Raw genomic sequence first — 21,491 nt, 5'->3', positions numbered from 1 at the left:
TCTCAGAATCGCTTTGATAAGTAACAGTCTTCAAAAGTCATAACCATATAAAGCTATGCAAGTCAGAATCCAAAAAATGGGGCTGTAAAATGGCTGCGTCCTTAAGGGTTTAAATAAAATAAGTATAAATCTTTTGCCTCTGCACTAAGCAAAAAAAAAAGCAATTCTCTAATTTACTATAATTAACTGCAATAATTATGTGCAATTGTTGGGGTTTAGTTGAGGGTTTACATTGCCCCCCAGGCAAATCTCCATTTACCATGCTTTCTGGTTGCCATGGGAAACCATATATTGCAACTAAAGACAACATGAGGCTTGTTGAGATGGTCTGTAGGGCCTGTAGTGATGTCACAAGCATGTGAAGCATCACATGCTTCAGAACGGCAAATTACAAACACACTCTCCTCTCTTCTGGCTTCATTAGAGTGAGCTAATGTCACAACTTGGAAGTGCCCACCCACATCAGAATTAGCTGAATCTAATTTTATGTATACCAGATTTATCTCAGGCTAGAAAGAAGCCAGCAGCACGATACAGGTATCGTTAGAACTGTTATCAAAGGCTCTTTCTGGCTGTGCGAGCACTATTTTTTGTCAGTAACTTAACAGTTATACTTTAACTTTACTTAGCAGTTAAAATATTAAAATACCTTTTCATATGGGATTTGTAGAAGATCAAGCATAACCTTATGTGCATCCATATTTTTGAGCAGCCGTTGTTGCTTTTTGCGCACTTGTTCACCAACACCACACATTTTATTCAGTCTTTCTAATATCTATATAAATGGAAGGATAGAATTCAGACTCAGATTTCAGTTTGCAAAGTAAACACATTTAAAAACTGTTTGCCATGGTAATCACCTTCATAGCTTTTACTGATAATTGCAGGCAATACACTTGCAGATAAAACTACAGTATATTGCATTGTTGTGGTATAACTTGTTTAATGATTCTCTCACCTCTTTCACAAGTTGATAATTTTCACTGCTCTTCTCCACAGCTGGTTTTCCAGATGCTTCCTGATTTTCTGTATGCTATGAAAGACCGATATTTAAAAACATAATAAATGTAATGTATGCTTCCCATGTTTCAGAACAGATTTATGTCACATTCAGGTGTCATGCATTAAACCGTATGCTCACTGGGGTCGGAAACCGAGAATAGCACAAGGCTGGGCACAAAAGAAGAGCCATCAAAGTGGAGACACAGTGGCCCACATTTCTTAAAGTTCCTACACCAATTTTTTGTCTGATGTTGCTTTTTTTTTCAGGGCAAACTGCTTGCACGTGTATTTATAAAGTGTCTGAAACATTTGTGTCGCGGCTGCACTATACCATACGCGACACAAGTCAGTATGGTGCACAGTCAGACAGTCTCCACATTATGATAAATAACAGCGACAGACAGACACGCTCTATGTTAAAGGTGCACCAAACAAAAGTTGGTGCATTCTATCAGAGCAGTGCAGGGGATGCCAAATTCATGAAGAAAGTGCGCCACGAGCACAGGCAAAAAATTTGCACAGTTTTTGATAAAGGTGGGTCAGTGTATTCAAGGCACTGTGACAGAGTTTCATAGATCTCAATAGAGGCCCCCAAATGGTCATGTGCATGAGGATTAAAAGTGTAAAGGTTGAGAGCATGAAGAACTCTTTCACTGAAAGGTTCTTTAAGAAATGGGGAACATTCATGTCCAGTTTTTTACTGATAAGGGGAAAGGGGAAATTGCCTGTCCATTTGTGTCCACCCAATGGTACCTTAATGCAAACATAGCGGGGACCCTGGGCAGACATAAAATTACATGTGGAGATGATCCTGGAGTAAACTGTGAAACTATGATTTGTCTTGCCTTTCCTCTCAGAGGGACAGAGGCAGGAGCAGGATGGGGGAGGTGGAGTTTTATTTTCTTTTGTTGTTTCTGTTTATACACAATGTTTTATTGACATCAATATCTTTAAGTATTACTACGCATACTACACTGTCACTGTGTGACTGTGTTTTTTCATTTGTATATAAACTGTGTCTTGTTCTTTACATTATTAAAAAAATATTAAGCATTTAAAGGGCCGGTATACTTTTTAAGTTTCATAAAAGGTTCTACTGCAGATGTGGTTAAAGGGAAGCTGTCATCAGGTTTAACCCAAATAAACTACTAGCAGGTATAGGATAAAATGTACCTTCTAGAATTCCATCTTCAATGTGAAGTTTCACCCCACAGGCAGGAAAATGTTACTCTCCTCACCTCTTTTCACCGCAGATAAGTCAAGTTTAGTAGTAGAAGGTGGAGTGTCAATTTAGAAGCCCCTAACTTTGATTCTACAGTACCTAAAACATGCTGCTGGTATCATATTAAACATAATAATCTTATATTTTAAAGCAGATTTATTTTATGGTGATATTGGCCGTTCAAAAACAGGTGGGAATTGGATCTTTATCTAAAGCTAGCATTCTCAACTTTTTCTTTAGCTGCCTGTATCTCTGGTTCTGTAGTTCACAAAGCCATACGCCTGGATTGATCTGAAAGATGGGATCCTTATCTTTAATATGACACAAAAGAATGTATCTAGGTAATAAAGAATGAAAGATAGGGGCTATTGAAGTGACACTACCCCAACATCCACAAACTTATCTCATGTGAAAATTAGGTGATAAGAGTCATATTTTTCTGACTTTGTGGTAGATTGTTTAGGTTAAAGAGTGTGATTTCACATAAATTTAAGAAATGACACTTCATACACAATCTTGTTTAAATAGTGGGAGGCTGTCCCACTCATGAATAAGCTGGACTGCTGAATATGATAATGATTAATTGGACCTCTCTCAGGTCCTTTGCATACAGCTTTAGGACCTGATTGTGTACATTTACAGGCATGTAGAGGGACAATGTAGGGATAGGGGCAATGCTTTCTAATAGCAGTTTATGAAAATATATTTAGTTTTGGGGGTTAATTTGCCTGACAGGTTCTCTTTAAAGAAAAAATCAAACTGCTTTATTGCTGGTTCCTCTGCATAATGAGCTTCTTAATTCTCCAAAAAACATTTTACTGGTGCTCATAAATCAACCAATAAGGCAATGGCTACATATTAGTAGGTTTGGTCTAACATCAAGATCTATTAATCCGTGCTATACAGGCATTACCTGAAGATTTGAGGCAATTTTTTAATTGTAGACAAACACATGTATTGTATTGTATTGTGTTACAAAGAATGTCACAGACATTGCTCAATATTAATAAAATTCCATATTCCATTACAAAATTCCATATTTTATTATTGATACATTTAGCTACATTTCTCTGCTATTCATAATTAAAAAAATTACAATTTTGTTAGGAAATAGTCTTCATTCTTGAGTTTTCATTATTTTCTAATATCTTATAAAACACAGATGTGTTACCTCTTTCTTATCCTTTTTACTCCCTTCTGCTGAGGTACTGTTTCCTGATTTCTCCTTTTTGTCCACCCACAGTTCAGACTTTTCTACCATAGTCCTAAGTCTATCTAATTCAGATTTTATGACCTTGTAATTATCGACATCCTGGGCAGAGATGAGTAGCTGAACCTAAAAAAAAAATGGGAAAAAAGATTGCACAGCAAGTAAGGTCTAAGTGGTTGGACAATTAGTGCAGTTTACTGTAGTACTGCTATATGGTACCCAGTTACCCTAAAATAGACATGTTATGTATCCGCTCTTTTAACAAGCCATCTCTTTTCTATTTTTCATATGTTCAATATTTTTTCTTTTGTGTTCTATGCAAAGGGGAGTGATTTTAATTTTTATAATTTAAAACATTTTAAAACTATTTTTTAAACCTTTTTTATTATTTTTTTTACTTTTATTTTAGGTACTTGGGCGGCACGGTGGCGGAGTGAGTAGCACTTCTGCCTTGCAGCACGGGAGTCCTGGGTTCGAATCCCACCCAGGTCAACATCTGCAAAGAGTTTGTATGTTCTCTCCATGTTTGCGTGGGTTTCCTCCGGGTACTACGGTTTCCTCCCACACTCCAAAACATACTGCTAGGTTGTTTAGATTGTGAGCCCCATGGGGATAGGGACCAATTTGAAATGCTTTGTGCAGCACTGCGTAATCTGTGTGCGCTATATAAATAAAGAATTATTATTATTATTACCTTAGGGTACCTGCAATGTTTTGTGAATATGCTAATTGCTAATGCGGATTACATTTCAGTCAGACTTCCCGAAGTTCTTAGGATTTGCATCCCTTTGACAGGTATTTAGAAGGGGACTGTGTCGCACACAATCTGATTTTGAGGCAGCGGTACCAGCTTTCATGTGACAGAAATTGGGGGCGGGCCGTCGGACAATCTGACTGATTTGGGCTGAGCGCGGAATTTAAGATTAAAATTGTGTCGCAACCAATGCACTTACATACACCGAGCAGAAGATGGTGAACTCCGGTGGACATGAGCGGGGAAGCGACAGATGCAGGATATCGAGCGCAGGATCATGGTGAATCACGGCACAGTGCATTGTCGTTGGACAATGCACTTTGGGTAAGTTAATGTGCCCCCATGTACGGAGAGGGCTCAGGCCATGAGCCTTCTCCATATAGCCCTACAACTTATATAGCCATACAGCAGTAAGAACTGGTTAAAAAAATGTATACATATAAAAATAAGAAAAGTAACCTGCATTAATAAAAGAAAAATTCCCCAAAATTCACATGAATCCTACCATATAATAACACTTACAGGGGCAGATTTATCAATTGACAGGTATGTTACTTTGGTTCTTTTTAGTTCTTTGATGTATTTTGCCCATTAGATTTTTATAGTAACTTAGAAAGCTTAATAATTGTGGTTTTATATTCAAACATAGAGTGTATTTGCAATGTTTTAACTAGAAATAATACAGTGTCTTATATTCATATTTTCCACTAAAGTGGCACTGGGTCTTATTTTCAGGGATGCATTATTTTAGAATGAACAAGAATTAACATTTATTGTTGAACTTCTCTAAGTTATTGTTCAACTTCTCTAACATCCTTATAACCTCCAAACTCTGAATTTCAATTGGAGTTTTTCCTCAATCCCTCATGTTTAGCAATAGCACTTTCCTTAAATAAGCCATGCTTGTCCAGGTAGCTGCTTGTATTGCATTTGCAGTGCAATATTCCTTGAATTCTTCACCCATGTCACAACCTCTTGTAGTATCTAAATGATCTACTAATACTAATGTATGGCATGGGGGGGACTGAAGCAATGGCTGCCTCTAGGTTTTATTTTGAGGGGAGGCCTTATATTTCTAAGCTTGAACTAGGACTTATTTTAGGAGGATGTTTTATTTTAGGGGAAAGAGGGTATGTATCAAAGCAAGACAAAGAACACCAAACATTTTTACATAGAAAAGGTCCATTGATAATGTCATGATTGGGGAAAGGGAGAGTCCTGTTCTTGTACTCTTGAAAGTAAAAGATAAAAATAGAGGAGAATGTAAATGGTGCTCTGCTCATCTGGTAGCTCTAGATCAGTACAGATATGTGTAATAGTGTAGACAGCCTACGTTCACATCTGTGGGTTTTTTTTTGCGTATGTTCAGGCAAGTTCCTAGGATACATGCTGAATGTATCCATTGACTTATACTGGGAGAAGCATTATATTTGCCTCTTTATGCTCAGTATATTTCGCATCAAGCAACAAATATTGGCCCACATTTACTAAAGGCTGTGCACCAGTTTTCTGTCCGACTTTGCACATTCTTTAAAGTGCAAACTGCTTGCATATGTATTTAAGAAGTGTGCAAGACACATTTCTGGCGTTCGTGACACAACTGTGGCTCACGCCGCAATACACCCGATGCAACACAAAATTCTGCAATGAAATGTGAGAAATGTGTCGCACGTACCACTAAAAAAAAAAAAAGGTACATTCTGACAGAACAGTGCAGAGGGCACCAGATTCATGAAGAACATGCCTCACAAATCATGAATCTGGCACACTATGCACACTACACAGGCAAACTGCAGTTTGCACTGTTCTAAGTAAATGTGGCCCACTGAATGGAAAGACATATCGGCTAGGCGGAGGTCATAATAGCCTATGGGGGACAAATGCAAGAGCACTGCATTCACCTCCAGCCTCAGCTGAGCATGTCCGAGATATGGGGGTTGGCCACTTCATGTTTTTGTCATGTCTGTGAATGTGTGGGGAGAAGGATATTAGGTAAATTACCAATTACCAATACACCTCTATTAAAAGTTTTGCTCCGATTTCTTAATATGTAAAGTGGAGCCTCCTATCTTTTACCTCATCAGCCAATCATTCCTGTCCATAAAATGGCTGCTTTTGGACAATTTATCTTGGGCAATTGCTCATGGACAGTTAGAGATCACATGGCCCTCCATCTGCAGGCATCTTATAGACAGGAATGTCTGACTGATGAGGTAAAAGACAGGAGGCTTCACTTTATATATCAAGAAAGCGGAGTTAAAGTGGCCAACCCCTTTAATAATAATCTTTATTTATATAGCGCCATCAAATTACGTAGCGCTTTACAAATCTTTAAGTCACTCAGGTGCAGGTACTTACTTTCGTTAGTGTTATAAACCGCGGTATCGCGGTTTTAACACTTTTTAAACTTTAGAGCAGGAGAGGCTTCGGCGCTGCGCGCGACCGTGCGCGCGCAACATCTCCGCTATTTCCTATGTAGGCGTGCGCACGCAGCACCGAAGCCTGTTCTGGTCTAGAGTTTAAAAAGTGTTAAAACCGCGATACCGCGGTTTATAACACTAACGAAAGTAAGTACCGGCACCAGCTCATCCTGAGCTGGTGCTCAGTACTTACAGCTTACCCCTGCCATTCTAAATGGTAGGTTTCCTTTAAGGAGGGAGGGGTGGATCAGCATGACATACTCTGTACGAGTATACGATCGAGGGAAAAAAGGGGTTGTGAATGTAGCCTAACTGCATCAGCCACAGTAGGACTATGGTTCTTTCCCCATAATGATGTAACAGAACTGTTCATAAGACTTAAGATCCCTACTGTCCTATGGGAAATATAAAAATTATTATATCATTTTTAATATTACCGGTTATTTGTTCAGCAATACAAATTCAATAAAAATGTTGTTTTTTTTGATGAAACAGTAAACCATAGAATTGAAGATAGTGTTCCCTTAGACATAAGACAATTGAACATTTCTTTAACACATCTAAAAACATTTAAGCATAATTCACAATTTATGCTAAAAAGCAAACAAAATCCTAGTACAAAATAATTTGACAACATTGATCGTGTTTCCACTTTATCCTATTTTATCCTATACTATTTTAACCTGTATTGCTACTGATACCTGTTTGAAGGTATTCAGCACTTCTTGTCTTTGGCTAAAATGTTTAAAGAGAAGCTGCAGAGATCCAGAGATTAGAGCTGGATAGTCATTCATTGTCAGTTGTATAAGGACTCGCAGAAACATCCTGCCGCCTTCATCATCCACCTCCAACATAGAATTCTTCCTGCATTGATAGAACACTATATTGTTAAGACATCATATTATACTCCTGAAAGAGCAAACAGCTGAAATTCAGTGACTCTTACCCTACACAAAACATAGCTTCTGCTTGTTCTCCAATGCGTTCTAAATTTAACGTGGCATCTGAAAAAGTAAGTTAGCATTGTCACAGCAACATGTTTCCAATGATCACATACTATAATATTGGAACTTACACACAGCTTTGACCTCCACCTTAAAGGTTTTTGTGCATTAAAATCATATTTTTACGTGTTGGATTAAATTATATTTTAATAGTAAACTTTGTAATATACTTTATTATTATAGAAATATGTTCCTGTGTCCTACTTTTACCCCATGAAAGAAAATTCTCAAATCTCAACTCCCTATTGATGTTTACACAATAAAGATCATTTTAACCCCTTACTTTACAATGTCAGTCAGTTTTATTGCTTTTTTAGCTCCTATCACTACCTAGGCTGATCACTACAAAATTCCAGGGTGTGGACGGGGACTCTCTAAGCAGACACATTATGATCAATCTAGTTCTGTGGGTTTACATTGTGGTTACGTTATCAGGGTACAGGTGCATATACACTTTCATATGGCTTCTGACATTAAACTAACACACTGACACATAGAGAGATGATACAGATCAGAGATGATGAGATACCTATTAAACAGAGGCTGACAGTCTTTAACACTGTCAGTACTGTTACATCTCTGTTCTCACAGATAGGTGCCTGCCTCCCCCTTCCCCGGATCACTTAACTGCAGTGGCGTAACTAGGGTTCAATGGGCCCCGGGACAAAATTTGTAACAGGGGGCCCCCTCTTATTATACCCAAAAGTCCTGATATAAAAATGGTTATTCAAGCGTTAAACCCTGTAACACAAAATACTGCCCCCTATGTACAAGAATATCACTACTATAATACTGCCCCCTATGTACAAGAATATCCCTACTATAATACTGCCCCCTATATACTAGAATATAACTACCATAATACTGCCCCCTATATACAAGAATATAACTACTATAATACTGCCCCTATGTACAAAACTATAATTACTATAATACTGCCCCCTATGTACAGGAATATAACTACTATAATACTTCCCCTATGTACAACAATATATCTACTATAATACTGCCCCCTCTGTTCTCACAGATATGTGCCTGCCTACCCCTTCCCCGGATCACTTAACTGCAGTGGCGTAACTAGGGTTCAATGGGCCCCGGGACAAGAATATAACTACTATAATACTGCCTCCTATATACAAGAATATAACTACTATAATACTGCCCCTATGTACAAGACTATAACTACTATAATACTGCCCCCTATGTACAGGAATATAACTACTATAATACTGCCCCCTATGTACAAGAATATAACTACCATGATACTGCCCCCTATGTACAGCAATATATCTACTATAATACTGCCCTTATGTACAAGAATATCACTACTATAATACTGCCACCTATGTACAAGAATATAACTACTATAATACTGTCCCCTATGTACAAGAATATAACTGCTATAATACTGCCTCCTATGTACAAGAATATAACTACTACAATACTGTCCCATATGTACAAGAATATAACTACTTTAATACTGCCACCTATGTACAAGAATATAACTACTATTACACTGCCCCCATGTACAAGAATATAACTACTATAATACTGCCAACTATGTACAAGAATATAACTACCGTACTGTAATACTGCCCCCTATGTACAAGAATATTTTTTCTTTTCCCCCAACACCCACTTAATCATATTAGCAATAATGTATACTATATACGGAGCCCCCCTCTGCATAATTCATTAAATATATATTTGTATATTACATATACAGTGCCCCCTAATGAATAATATAGAATGTCCCCTAATATTAGAGACAGTGCTGAGCTGCAGAGCCATTTCCCTCCCCCCTCTCAATCTAACATTAGAGACAGCACTTCCCAATTAGAGTCAGTGCACCCTTCCCCTACATTAATCTCTTGTATTTCAGCCTCCTAAACAGTGCCCCAGCAATAAGCAGCGTGTGATAACAAATAATGAATGTACTCAACCCCGCCGTCCTGTGGCTCTATCATGCACGAGGGGACGTGGTGGACCGCAAAAAAAAAAAAAAAAGAAACTCAGCTCAGACTCTGCGTTCCTCCTGGCTTCTTCTCTCTTCTGCGCACGGAGTAATGCATGACGTCATTATGCTGCCAGCGCTGGGATGCTTACCGTCCTGTGCCCTGCTTCAGTCATCAGTGTGACAGAGCAGGAAGTGTCACCGAGCGTCACTTGCTCTGACGCGGATCTAAGTCGTGCTCCGATACAGAACGCCGCGACCGCCCCGGGAATCATTCAGTAGTACACTCAGCCAATGTATCACAGGAGGCAACGACTGACAGAGGCATTAGTGACAGCCCCGCCCCCCCCCAGTCCAATGGGCCTGGTCGCACTTGCAACCGCTTCGACCGCTATTGGTACGCCACTGCTTAACTGCCTGGAGTTTGTAGTTTGTAGCTTCTCTCTGCTCAGTATGTACTGTCAGGAAGTGATAAGTGTCTGTGAGCTCCATGCTGCACTGTAAGGGGCGGGGCTACAGGCACAGAGCAGAAAGACACAGAAATCTCAGCTCCACGCTGTCACACAGGAATCCAAGATGGCGGCCACCCGACTTTAAGTCAGAAATTACAGGGTCGTCTCGAGGGGCAACTAAAATTGTGTACACCAGGACTGATAGAGACAGCTTGGAATTATATCTGTGAAATGCTGTATTTTTGGTTAAACAGTGAATTAGAGAATGTGTTATTTTGTTATTCTGAGTACATATAAGAAACATGTCTTCATGGGAATAGCACTTTAAGCAGTTTATGGAAATCAGCTTTAAGTCCCCATACTCCACTGACAACTGAGAGATGAAGAAACCTGAGAAAGTGTTCAATGGCTTAACTCTTTACAGACAGTCCTGTAATATTCTAATGTACAAAGCTTAACCCCTTCCCCTTTCACTAATCGGCAGCAGCAGCAGGCCATGCTCCAGCAGCAGGAGGAGAGGTCCCGCCAGCAGCAGGAGGAGGCCAGAGCTAATCGGCAGCAGCAGCAGGAAGAGTCCCTGGCTAATCGGCAGCTGCAGCAAGCCATGCTCCAGCAGCAGGAGGAGAGGTCCCGCCAGCAGCAAGCTATGCTCCAGCAACAGCAGGAAGAGTCCCGAGCCATGTTCCAGCTGATGATGGAGAAGTTTTCTGGCATCATGGCAGCACCGCAAGCGACGACTACTGAGGGGTCCCATACTGGTCTGCAAGGGTACCCGGTTGTCCAGATGTCCTGGCACCGTTCCTGACCGGCGAGTCGCAGAAGGCTTACTACGACCTGAGTGAAACGGAGGCCCGTAAGTACCCCCAGCTAAAGGCGGAGATTCTGGCTCGTCTTGGGGTCACCGTTCAAGTTCGCTCCAGCAGGGGTCCACCAGTGGGCTTACTCAGAAAAATTACCCCCACGCTCCCAAATGCATGACCTGATCCATCTTGTCCGGAAGTGGCTACAACCAGAGGACTGCACCCCCGCACAGATGGTAGAGAGAGTGGTCCTCGACAAATTCACCCGTTCTCTGCCCTCTCGGCTCCAGCGGTGGGTTGGACAGGCCGGTCCCACAAAAGCTGAGGAGCTTGTGTCCCTAGTAGAGAGGTATCGGGCTACGGAGGACCTTCTACTTACCTCTCCGACACGAAGCAGTGCCAGTGACAGGGTCACCAAACCAGCTGGTAAGACTGCTACTGCGGAAAAGGGGAGACATGTCAGGTTGGGAGGGGGTTCATTGGGGGGCGTGGATACCCAGAAACCCAGTGAGGCTCGTGACAGAGGTCATGGCCGTATCCAGTGCTGGCGGTGCCATGAAATGGGCCATATTGCTGCCAACTGTCCACTGTCAGTGGAGCCAATGGACTGCAACCAGACCCGGCGAGTGTCACTGTTTGCCCGGCCAGTTCTGGCGGCTGAGTCCGTCACGGATGCAGAACCCCAAGTATGCATGGTCACAATCGGTGGTCACACAGTGGAAGCCTTGCTAGACTCAGGGAGTCTGGTCACCCTGGTGCGGGGAACTTTGGTTGATCCTGGACTATACAGTGGGCGGAGAGTGGGAGTGTTGTGTATACATGGGGACACTCGCGAATATCCCACTGCTGTCATCAACCTACATACCCCTTGTGGTACTGTTACCCATGAAGTGGGGGTGGTGGGGTCCCTTTTTCATGAGGCTATTATCGGCAGAGACTTACCGGTGTTTTGGGACCTCTGGAGACGAAGACCCACCTCAGGTGCTGTTGCAGATAATGGACATCAGGTATGTCCGGCCTTGGCCCCTGAACCCTTTGAGGCCGATGTACACACACCAGCAGTAGGGGTGACCCCATGTGATGAATTCTCTCCCCTAGAGGTCCTAGCTGGTGAGGTCGAGGGCCACGAGGAGGTGGCCGACATGCTGGACCTTGAGATTTCCCGTGACAATTTTGGGGCTGCACAGCTACAGGACCCTACCTTGGTTAAAGCACGGGAGAATGTCAAGGTGATAAATGGGGTGCTCCAAATACCAGGGGCTGATAAAATATACCCCCGAATGGTGATTATTGGGGAACTGTTGTACAGGGTCGACCAGATACGGGGTGAGGAGGTTGAGCAACTTGTAGTACCCCAATCTCACCGTAGGCTGGTGCTAGAGTTGGCACACAAACATGTGCTGGGAGGGCACTTAGGTGCTGAGAAGACCCGAGAGAGGATCCTGCAGAGATTTTTCTGGCCCGGGGTGTGGGAGGAGGTAAACCGGTATTGTAGCTCCTGCCCTGAGTGTCAACTTACTGCCCCGGTCTCCCACTTCAGGAGTCCTTTGGTCCCGCTACCGATCATAGAAGTGCCCTTTGAACGGATTGCAATGGATCTGGTTGGCCCCATAGTCAAATCCTCCAGGGGGCACCAATACATCCTAGTTATCCTGGACTACGCTACGCGGTATCCCGAGGCGATTCCATTAAGGAACACCTCCTCCAAAAATATTGCTAGGGAGCTGTTCCAGGTGTTCTCTCGCACAGGCCTCCCAAAGGAAATCTTGACTGACCAGGGTACCCCATTCATGTCTAGGGTAATGAAGGAGATGTGCAAGTTACTACAGGTAAAACAGCTCCGCACCTCTGTGTATCATCCTCAGACAGATGGCCTGGTCGAGAGGTTTAATAAGACCTTGAAGGGGATGCTTAAGAGGGTGGTCAGCAAAGATGGGAAGGACTGGGATTGTTTGTTGCCCTATTTGATGTTTGCCATACGTGAAGTTCCCCAGTCCTCCACGGGTTTCTCACCCTTTGAGCTGTTATATGGCCGTTCCCCACGTGGGCTTTTGGATGTTGCCAAGGAGACCTGGGAACAGGAGAGGACCCCCCCACCGTAGTGTGATAGAACACGTCTCCCTTATGCAGGACCGCATAGCGGCGGTAATGCCCCTTGTAAAGGAGCACATGACAAGGGCACAAGAGGCCCAGTCTAGGGTCTACAATAGGTCAGCCAGACTCAGGACCTTTAACCCAGGCGACAGAGTGCTAGTTCTGGTGCCCACCGTGGAGAGCAAGTTCTTGGCAAAATGGCAAGGACCATATGAGGTCATGGAGAGAGTGGGGAAGGTAACCTACAGGGTATCTCAGCCGGGGAGGAGGAAACCCGAACAGATATACCACGTGAACCTCCTAAAGCCATGGAGGGAAAGAGAGTCCCTGATGGCCATGGGAGTAGAGAAGGCATCTGTCCCCAAGAAGGGGACACCGGAGGTAGGTGTACCCGATGCCAAGGTGCCTGAAGTACGGATCTCGGAGTCCCTCTCCAGGGCCCAGATTCAGGAAGCGAAGGAGTTTGTGCTCCGAAATGTGGATGTGTTCTCTAAGTTGCCGGGACGTACTTCAGTCATCAAGCATGACATCATAACCGAACCCCACATCCGGGTACACCAAAAACCCTACCGGGTCCCTGAAGCGCGCCGGCTTGCCATATCCGAAGAAGTCAGGCAGATGTTAGACCTGGGGGTTATCGAGGAATCTAAAAGTGACTGGTCGAGTCCTATTGTGTTGATACCCAAACCTGATGGTTCCCTACGGTTCTGCAATGATTTTAGGAAGTTGAACGAGGTGTCCAAATTTGATTCCTATCCCATGCCCAGGGTTGACGAGTTGATAGAACGACTTGGACAGGCTAGGTTCTTCTCCACCCTTGACCTGACGAAAGGGTATTGGCAGGTACCCCTGACTGACAGGGCTAAAGAGAAGACCGCTTTTGTTACCCCTGATGGGCTTTTTCAGTACGTGGTACTCCCCTTTGGGCTACATGGGGCTCCCGCCACGTTCCAGAGGTTAATGGATCTCGTGCTAAAACCTCACCGGAGTTATGCCTCGGCCTACTTAGATGACATCATAGTCTATAGTAACGACTGGGAGAGTCATCTAGCCAAAGTACAAGCAGTGGTAGACTCCCTGAGGGCAGCAGGGCTGACAGCGAACCCCCAAAAGTGTGCACTGGGTCTGGAAGAGGCCCGTTACCTGGGGTACCGTATTGGGCGAGGGGTCATCAAACCCCAAGTAAATAAAGTAGAGGCGATCCAGCAGTGGCCACGACCTTTGAGCAAGAAGCAAGTGAGGGCTTTTCTGGGCATAGTGGGCTATTATCGCCGATTTATCCCCGACTTTGCGACAATAGCGGCACCCCTGACTGACCTGACAAAGGGTAGCAGGACGGTGATGGTAAAGTGGAGTGAAGAGGCTGAGGGGGCGTTTCAGCGACTTAAGACGGTTTTGTGCGAGGGACCGGTACTGATTACCCCTAACTTCACCAAGACCTTTATTGTGCAGACTGACGCTTCTGACGTGGGCTTGGGGGCTGTCCTGTCCCAAGTAGTGGAGGGTGAGGAACATCCTGTAACATTCCTGAGCCGCAAGCTCACACCTCCTGAAAAGAACTACAGTATAGTTGAGAGGGAGTGCTTAGCGATCAAATGGGCTCTGGAATCCCTGAGGTATTATCTGGTAGGGCGGCAGTTTACACTGGTGACTGATCACTCTCCCCTAACCTGGATGAGTCAGGTCAAGGAGAGGAACGCCAGGGTCACAAGGTGGTTCCTAATGCTCCAGAATTTTAAATTCACGGTGGAACATCGAGCAGGAAAGCTGCATGGGAATGCCGATGCCCTATCCCGTACCCACTGTCTGATGGCCAAAAATGTTCGTCCCCACAGGGTCAAACAGAGGGGGAGGGTATGTGAGACACTGAAGGGGTTAACTGTGGATGGGCGGTATGTTTCCCCTAGGTTTTGCTTCTATGCAAGGCCTTAGTGCTGAGGTGGGTTTGTCCAGCACCTTGGACACAGGTGATGGGAACAGCCTAATTAGCCTGGATAAAATGACTCAGCAGAGTTGAGTGGGTTGTCTCTCTGTGGAAGGAGGCTGAGAGGACACAGCTCTGACCTGTGTGTCTGGAGCAGCCACGTGATCTTTGTTTAGTGTGAGCTAGTGGACTATTTGTATAGTTAGCACCCTGACGGGTAGGTTTTCTTTTGTTTATTCAAATACCTGGATGTAAAGGCTGGTTTAATTTTGCTGCAATAAACGCAGGCGAGACCTGTTTGGACTGTACCCTGGTGTCCCTGTCTTGAACTGCATCCCAGCACCCCGCTACCACGGTCTCTACTGGGCCAAATCCCCACAGAGGGCTATAAGTCCAATTTTACCTCCACCTCCAGAAAGTAACTGGTTTCCCTAAGCCTCCTATGTCCCCAAAGTACTTGACCTTATTATCTGAAATTAGCCATTTCAAATAATTTTTTACAGATGACCTGCTGGACTTGATTGTTGAGGAAACCAACTTATATGCCCATCACTTTTTAGAAACCAACCCCAATTCCTTTTATGTCAGGCCACATAGATGGTATCCAGCCACTAGAGAAGAAATTAAAAAATTTGGGGGATTGGTACTGAATATGGGCCTTACAAAAAAAAACATCCGTAATGGACTATTGGTCTAAAGATCTCATACATCATACCCCCTTGTATGAATCAATAATGCCCAGAGCTTGCTTTGAGGCCATCCAAAAATTTCTTCATTTTGCTGACAATTCCCAATGCCCCCTCAAAATTACCCCAGTTTTCACAGATAAGATTCGGCCCCTAATTAATTTCCAAAAGCCAAAAAGGGAGAAGAAAGTTCTACTTCTGCGATTGCTGTCTGCAGAATTGTTCGAGGGCAGCACTTTCCTGGAATAGTGCCCCCCACCGAAAAAAAAAGTCATCTCCAGAAGAGATGTTTTGTCTGTTTCAAAAATGGCAAGCGCAAAGACATGACATATCGGTGCAACACATTTTCCTTCCACCCTGGTCTTTGTATAAAAAACTGCTTCCGCATTTACCACACAACCCTGGACTTATAAATTTAGTTTTTTTTTATTAACTTGAATACTTGAGTCCCGCTAATCCGCATAGTGCTAATACCCTTATTTTAAGGTTTAAAATAAAATTGATATTTTAAAGTGTTCTAATTTCAGGCAGATTTACTTTAACCCTAGGTTGTCTGATTTATGTGAGATTGACAATGAGTGGACTGCTGCTGAGCCACCACACACAAGAGCCACCACACACAGATGTATCCAGGACATGTCATGCAAGTGTAGCATTCCATGTATCAAGCCATTTCTGACCAATAGACAATGCCAGAAGCATGTTACCTGGGCCAAGGAGGCCAAGAGAGACTGTTGCTCAGTCAACCAAGGTGTTGTTTTAAGATGAAAGTAATTTTGCATTTCATGTGGAAATCAAGGTCCCAGAGTAGAGAGGCACAATCCAAGCTGCATGAGGTCTAGTGTGAAGTTTCTACCATAAGTGATGGTTAGGGGAGCCTTGTGATCTGCTAGTGTAAGTCCACTGTATTTTATTAAAAATCATAGTCAGCGCAGCCATCAACCAAGAAATTTCAGAGCATTTCGCTCTTCACTCTGCCGACAAGCTTTTAGGAGAGAGAATATACATTTTCCAGCAGGACTTGGCACCTGTCTACTGCCAAAAGTACCAATACCTAATTTAAAAACCACAGTATAACTGTGCTTGATTGGCCAACAGACTTGCCTCACCTTAACATCATAGGGAAAATCTATGGGGTATTGTCAAGAGCAAGATGAGAGAGACCAGACCCAACATTTTGACAAGCTAAAGGTTGCTACCAACCTGGGCTTCTATAACACCTCTGCAGTGCCATCAGCTGATCGCCTTCATGCCACACCGCCAGATGCAGTCATTCATGCAACGGTAGTTCCGACCAAGTATTGCGTGCATTTACTGTACATAGTTTACATTTGACCAACATTTGTGTGTTCAAATGTTTTTACAGTTCCCTTATATCATATTCTAATTTTCTGAGATAAATGACGATAGGGCTTTCCTTGGCTGTAAGCCATAATCATCAAAATTAACATAAATACAAACTCGAAAAAAGTTCTATATGTTTTTAAAAACTCTATTATATAATTGTTATAATTGCATTTTTAAGTATTCTGGTCATTGCGGCCAAATATTTGTATGTGGTTTACTTGTATTATCAAAGGCGGGAGCTGTCCCATCTGCTGTATTATCTTGCATTGGGAAAACCTCCACAAACTCCTTCTTGAAGACAGAGAGAAGATAAGATATCCTGTAATCCAGTCGAACATTCAAGATGAACTGCAAAGAATCAAACATAGAATTACAGCAGGAAGAAAGAAAGTGCTATTAATCACACTAAATCCAGATTAATGTTCTCAGATTGCACAAGACCTTACAAGCATCTGAAGCTTGTTTCATGTCTCTATTTTGCCCTGTGGATCACCAAGATCAATGGTTAATTCGAACTCAAAAAAACATGCTTAGAAATGTGCTGTAACCAGTATACAAACCTGAAGTATCTCTAAGATCTTCAGCTTGGTTTCCATCACAGTAATGTTTTCTGCTTCCACAGTCTTCCTCTTAGGAGTGTCCTGACTCACTACAGAATTCATGAGCGAAGAGGAATTGAACACAGATGGTTTTCGAGTCAGCACCATTGTGGACATCATTTGTCCCATTCCTTGTATAGATCGCCTCACATTTTTTTCTGGCAAAGTAAAAGATCATCAAAGCTATCCAAGAACTGACTGCATCATGATTTCAGATTACTTAATGTGCTACTTTAACATACATTTCTTAAAATTATTTTATTATGGCATGAGTTGAGATCTATGCAACAACTTCTACTACTACTATACTACTGATACTGTTCATATATAAATATAATCTCATACCTTCTGGTGGTCTTGAATTGCAGCCATCATTATATCTTACAGCTGTACTGACAATTCTCGATAATTGCCAGAAATAGATCTCTCACAGCTTCACTCAAGAGCAGTGAAGCAGCTTTTGCCAGATCAGTTCACAAGTTATTATTTTAGATTAACATAATAGTTCCATTGTTTTTCCCTAGCAACTATTTTTCACCTTACTCATAGGATAGGTAACACGTGTCTGTTTGCTGGGAGTTCCACTAATCAGTCAAATGGGGCATTTGCCCCAAAATTAGAATAGACAGTAGTCACATGCTGTACTTGAATAAAGCAGCAGTGCAGACATTATACAATCACACCATTAAAACCGAGGACATTATACTAAAAATGCAAGCACCAGAAATCTGGTGTAAAACTGTCTGAATTGCCTTGTGCCACATTTATAAGGGCTTTATATAGTTTTAGGTACTTTGCTGAGTTTTACAAAAATGGCAAGTGGTTTCCAGGGAAAAGTCCATGTACCCAAAAAATGTGCAGTGAATTAGACAAACTCATAGATGGTGCAAAGTATTACTCAGCAGTCTTATAGAGAACCTGTCAGCTAAACTAATCTATACTAACTAATATATATGTATATATATACATACATTTATTCCCCATAAAGGAAAAGTTCCACAGTCAGTTTGTAAAGTTGCCTCCCCATCTATGCAAATGTGAATTTAATCATCACAACATCATTAAAGGGGTATTTCCATTTCAGCAAGTAATGGATATTTTTTGAATTATGAAAAGTTCTAATACACTTTCTGTATCAATTCCTCATGGTTTTCTTGATCTCTGCTTGCTGTCCTGCTATAGAAAGAGTAATTATTTAATTCCAGTGGACAGAAATCTGACCATGGTCACACAGGTGCGAGGCTCATGAATATACAAAGGTGGGTCTAAGGTTTAACTAAAGCAAATATTGGCATCCCATGGTTACAATCTTAAATTCCAACACAAAAAGACAGGATGTCAGGATATAATAATATACCGTATATTCCGGCGTATAAGACGACCTGATGTATAAGACGACCCCCCTACTTTCCTGTTTAAAATATAGAGTTTAAGATATATTCGCCGTATAAGACTACCATTTTTCCAAAGCATACAAAACACCGGTAAAAATTTAAAAAAAAAAACAGATTTGAATTTAACATGGTCCTTTTTTTTATTTAAATTCTTATGACATGCAGGTATATAGCAGGAAAATTGTCGCTCATAAACATAAGGCATACAACAACAACATTACCATCGTCCATTTTACTGTAAATGTTACCATGCTGTACCTTAAATTTTTATTTTATTAAATATTCCATGCCATGTACTCAGAAGCGGGAAAAAAATTCCAAATGCAATGAAAATGGTGAAAAAACGCATTTGCGCCATTTTCTTGTGGGCTTGGATATTACGTCTTTCACTGTGCGCCCCAAATTACATATCTACTTTATTCTTTGGGTCGGTACAATTACGGGGATACCAAATTTGTATAGGTTTTATAATGTTTTCATACATTTACAAAAATGAAAACCTCCTGTACAAAAATAATTTTTTTGATTTTGCCAACTTCTGGCGCTAATAACTTTTTTATACTTTGGTGTACGGAGCTGTGGGTGGTGTCATTTTTTGCGAAATTTGATAACATTTTTAGGACTGTACGACCTTTTGATCACTTTTTATAGATTTTTTTATATTTTTCAAAATGGCAAAAAAGTGCCATTTTCGACTTTGGGCGCTATTTTCCGTTACGGGGTTAAACGCATTTAAAAACCGTTGTCATATTTTGATAGATCGAGCATTTTTGGACGCGCCGATACCTGATGTGTTTATGATTTTTACTGTTTATTTATATTTATATCAGTTTTAGGGAAAGGGGGGTGATTTGAAATTTTAGGGTTTTTTATTATAATTTTTTTTTAAACTTTTTTTTATTTTTATTTATACTATTCACGGGGAGCGGCGATCCCAGGTAAGATGGCAGCGCCCATGCGCCGCTATCTTTTTGAGGCTGCCGGCAGCTTTGCACCGATCGCAGGTGTTACCGGTAAGCCTTTGCTGCAATATGCAGCAAAGACTTACCGGCTATGGAGAGGGCTCAGCCTGTGAGCCCTCTCCATGCAGCGCGACCCGACCGCCGCCGTGAATACACGGCGGGCGGTCGGGATTACCGGCATATAAGACGACCCCAGGGAAGACAGAAGATTTTTCTGTCTTCAAAAGTCGTCTTATATGCCGGAATATACGGTACAATCTTTATTCAAAACACAAAAACAATTAAAAGCACTCAATTGCACTTATACATAATCCTATAGCCCCCATATCCAATGTCAAAGCAAATATATCAACATCTGCATTAAAACATGTAGTAAAACATATATTTGGACTGGGAAATACCAGATGAAAAAGGGGATATGAATTATACCACATGTAAATGTCAAAGCAAGTGCTAAACATACCCAAGCCTACAAAAGTCTAACCTATAATGCATGAAGGATAGTGTAAAGGGAGATTGGGGAACTGAGTCCCCGTGCGTATCGCCTGTTTGTACAGCCTTCCTCAGGGGCTGTGGAGGACCAAGGGCACAAGACCTGATACAGTATATAAAGTTAACTCACCCCCGATCAAACACACAGCAGGTGTATATTTCATTATAACATGTGTAGTGTGCATGTAACATATAACACACAGTTCTGATTACTATCTGTGATAATAAATAGCTGGGCACCAGTGTGACCATGGTCAGATTTCTGTCCACTGGAAATAAACATTGAAGCTTCCCAAAAAATTGTCAGCATGCAGAGATCCAGAAAACCGTGAGGAATTGATATTGAAAGTACCGTATATTAAAAATTGTATTATATTCATCATACAATAATAAAATCAATTTGCCAAAGTGGGAATACCCCACAGTAGGCAGTAGGAGACTGTCTAGTTATCTCTGCACTGGTCTAATGTGCAACACATCATTAAAACTCCCCTAAAATATTTCTAGGGAAGATAAGTTAAAAAATGCAGCTCAATATTTAGATTTTATAAAGTAATGCACAGTTTTGCACATCCTCCTAGTATAGAATATACACTCACCGGCCACTTTATTAGGTACACCTGTCCAACTGCTCGTTAACACTTAATTTCTAATCAGCCAATCACATGGCGGCAACTCAGAAAGGTGATTTGAGTGCCTTTGAATGTGGCATGGTTGTTGGTGCCAGAAGGGCTGGTCTGAGTATTTCAGAAACTGCTGATCTACTGGGATTTTCACGCACACAACCATCTCTAGGGTTTACAGAGAATGGTCCGAAAAAGAAAAAACATCCAGTGAGCGGCAGTTCTGTGGGCGGAAATGCCTTGTTGATGCCAGAGCTCAGAGGAGAATGGCAGACTGGTTCGAGCTGATAGAAAGGCAACAGTGACTCAAATCGCCACCCGTTACAACCAAGGTAGGCAGAAGAGCATCTCTGAACGTACAGTACAAACTTTGAGGCAGATGGGCTACAGCAGCAGAAGACCACACCGGGTGCCACTCCTTTCAGCTAAGAACAGGAAACTAAGGCTACAATTTGCACAAGCTCATCGAAATTGGACAGTAGAAGATTGGAAAAACATTGCTGAGTCTCGATTTCTGCTGCAACATTCGGATGGTAGGGTCAGAATTTGGCG

At 42.1% G+C, this 21,491-nt stretch overlaps 1 protein-coding gene and 1 long non-coding RNA gene across 3 annotated transcripts in view; one reads left to right on the top strand and one right to left on the bottom strand.

The window, feature by feature from the left end:
- The window catches only part of ITPR3 (inositol 1,4,5-trisphosphate receptor type 3), a 253,384-nt gene that overhangs the window by 104,271 nt on the left and 127,622 nt on the right, over positions 1–21,491 (bottom strand). For both annotated transcript variants that reach the window (XM_072137166.1, XM_072137167.1), the window contains exons 22-28: positions 17,430–17,626; positions 17,088–17,217; positions 7,555–7,612; positions 7,310–7,472; positions 3,396–3,560; positions 959–1,033; positions 650–775 (exon numbers count right to left, since the gene is read on the bottom strand). In XM_072137166.1, coding sequence (XP_071993267.1) covers positions 650–775; positions 959–1,033; positions 3,396–3,560; positions 7,310–7,472; positions 7,555–7,612; positions 17,088–17,217; positions 17,430–17,626 — 914 coding nt within the window. The remainder of the gene's footprint in view (positions 1–649; positions 776–958; positions 1,034–3,395; positions 3,561–7,309; positions 7,473–7,554; positions 7,613–17,087; positions 17,218–17,429; positions 17,627–21,491) is intronic.
- On the top strand, positions 371–1,080 carry LOC140118819 (uncharacterized). The gene is made up of 2 exons (XR_011853261.1): positions 371–537; positions 1,000–1,080. It is a non-coding gene; the product is annotated as an uncharacterized lncRNA (long non-coding RNA).

This window comes from Engystomops pustulosus, chromosome 2 (genome assembly GCF_040894005.1).
Source record: "Engystomops pustulosus chromosome 2, aEngPut4.maternal, whole genome shotgun sequence".
Taxonomy (NCBI): Eukaryota; Metazoa; Chordata; class Amphibia; order Anura; family Leptodactylidae; genus Engystomops; species Engystomops pustulosus.
The sequence above is the reverse complement of the archived record's forward strand: the minus strand, read 5'-3'. Positions and strand labels throughout refer to the sequence as shown.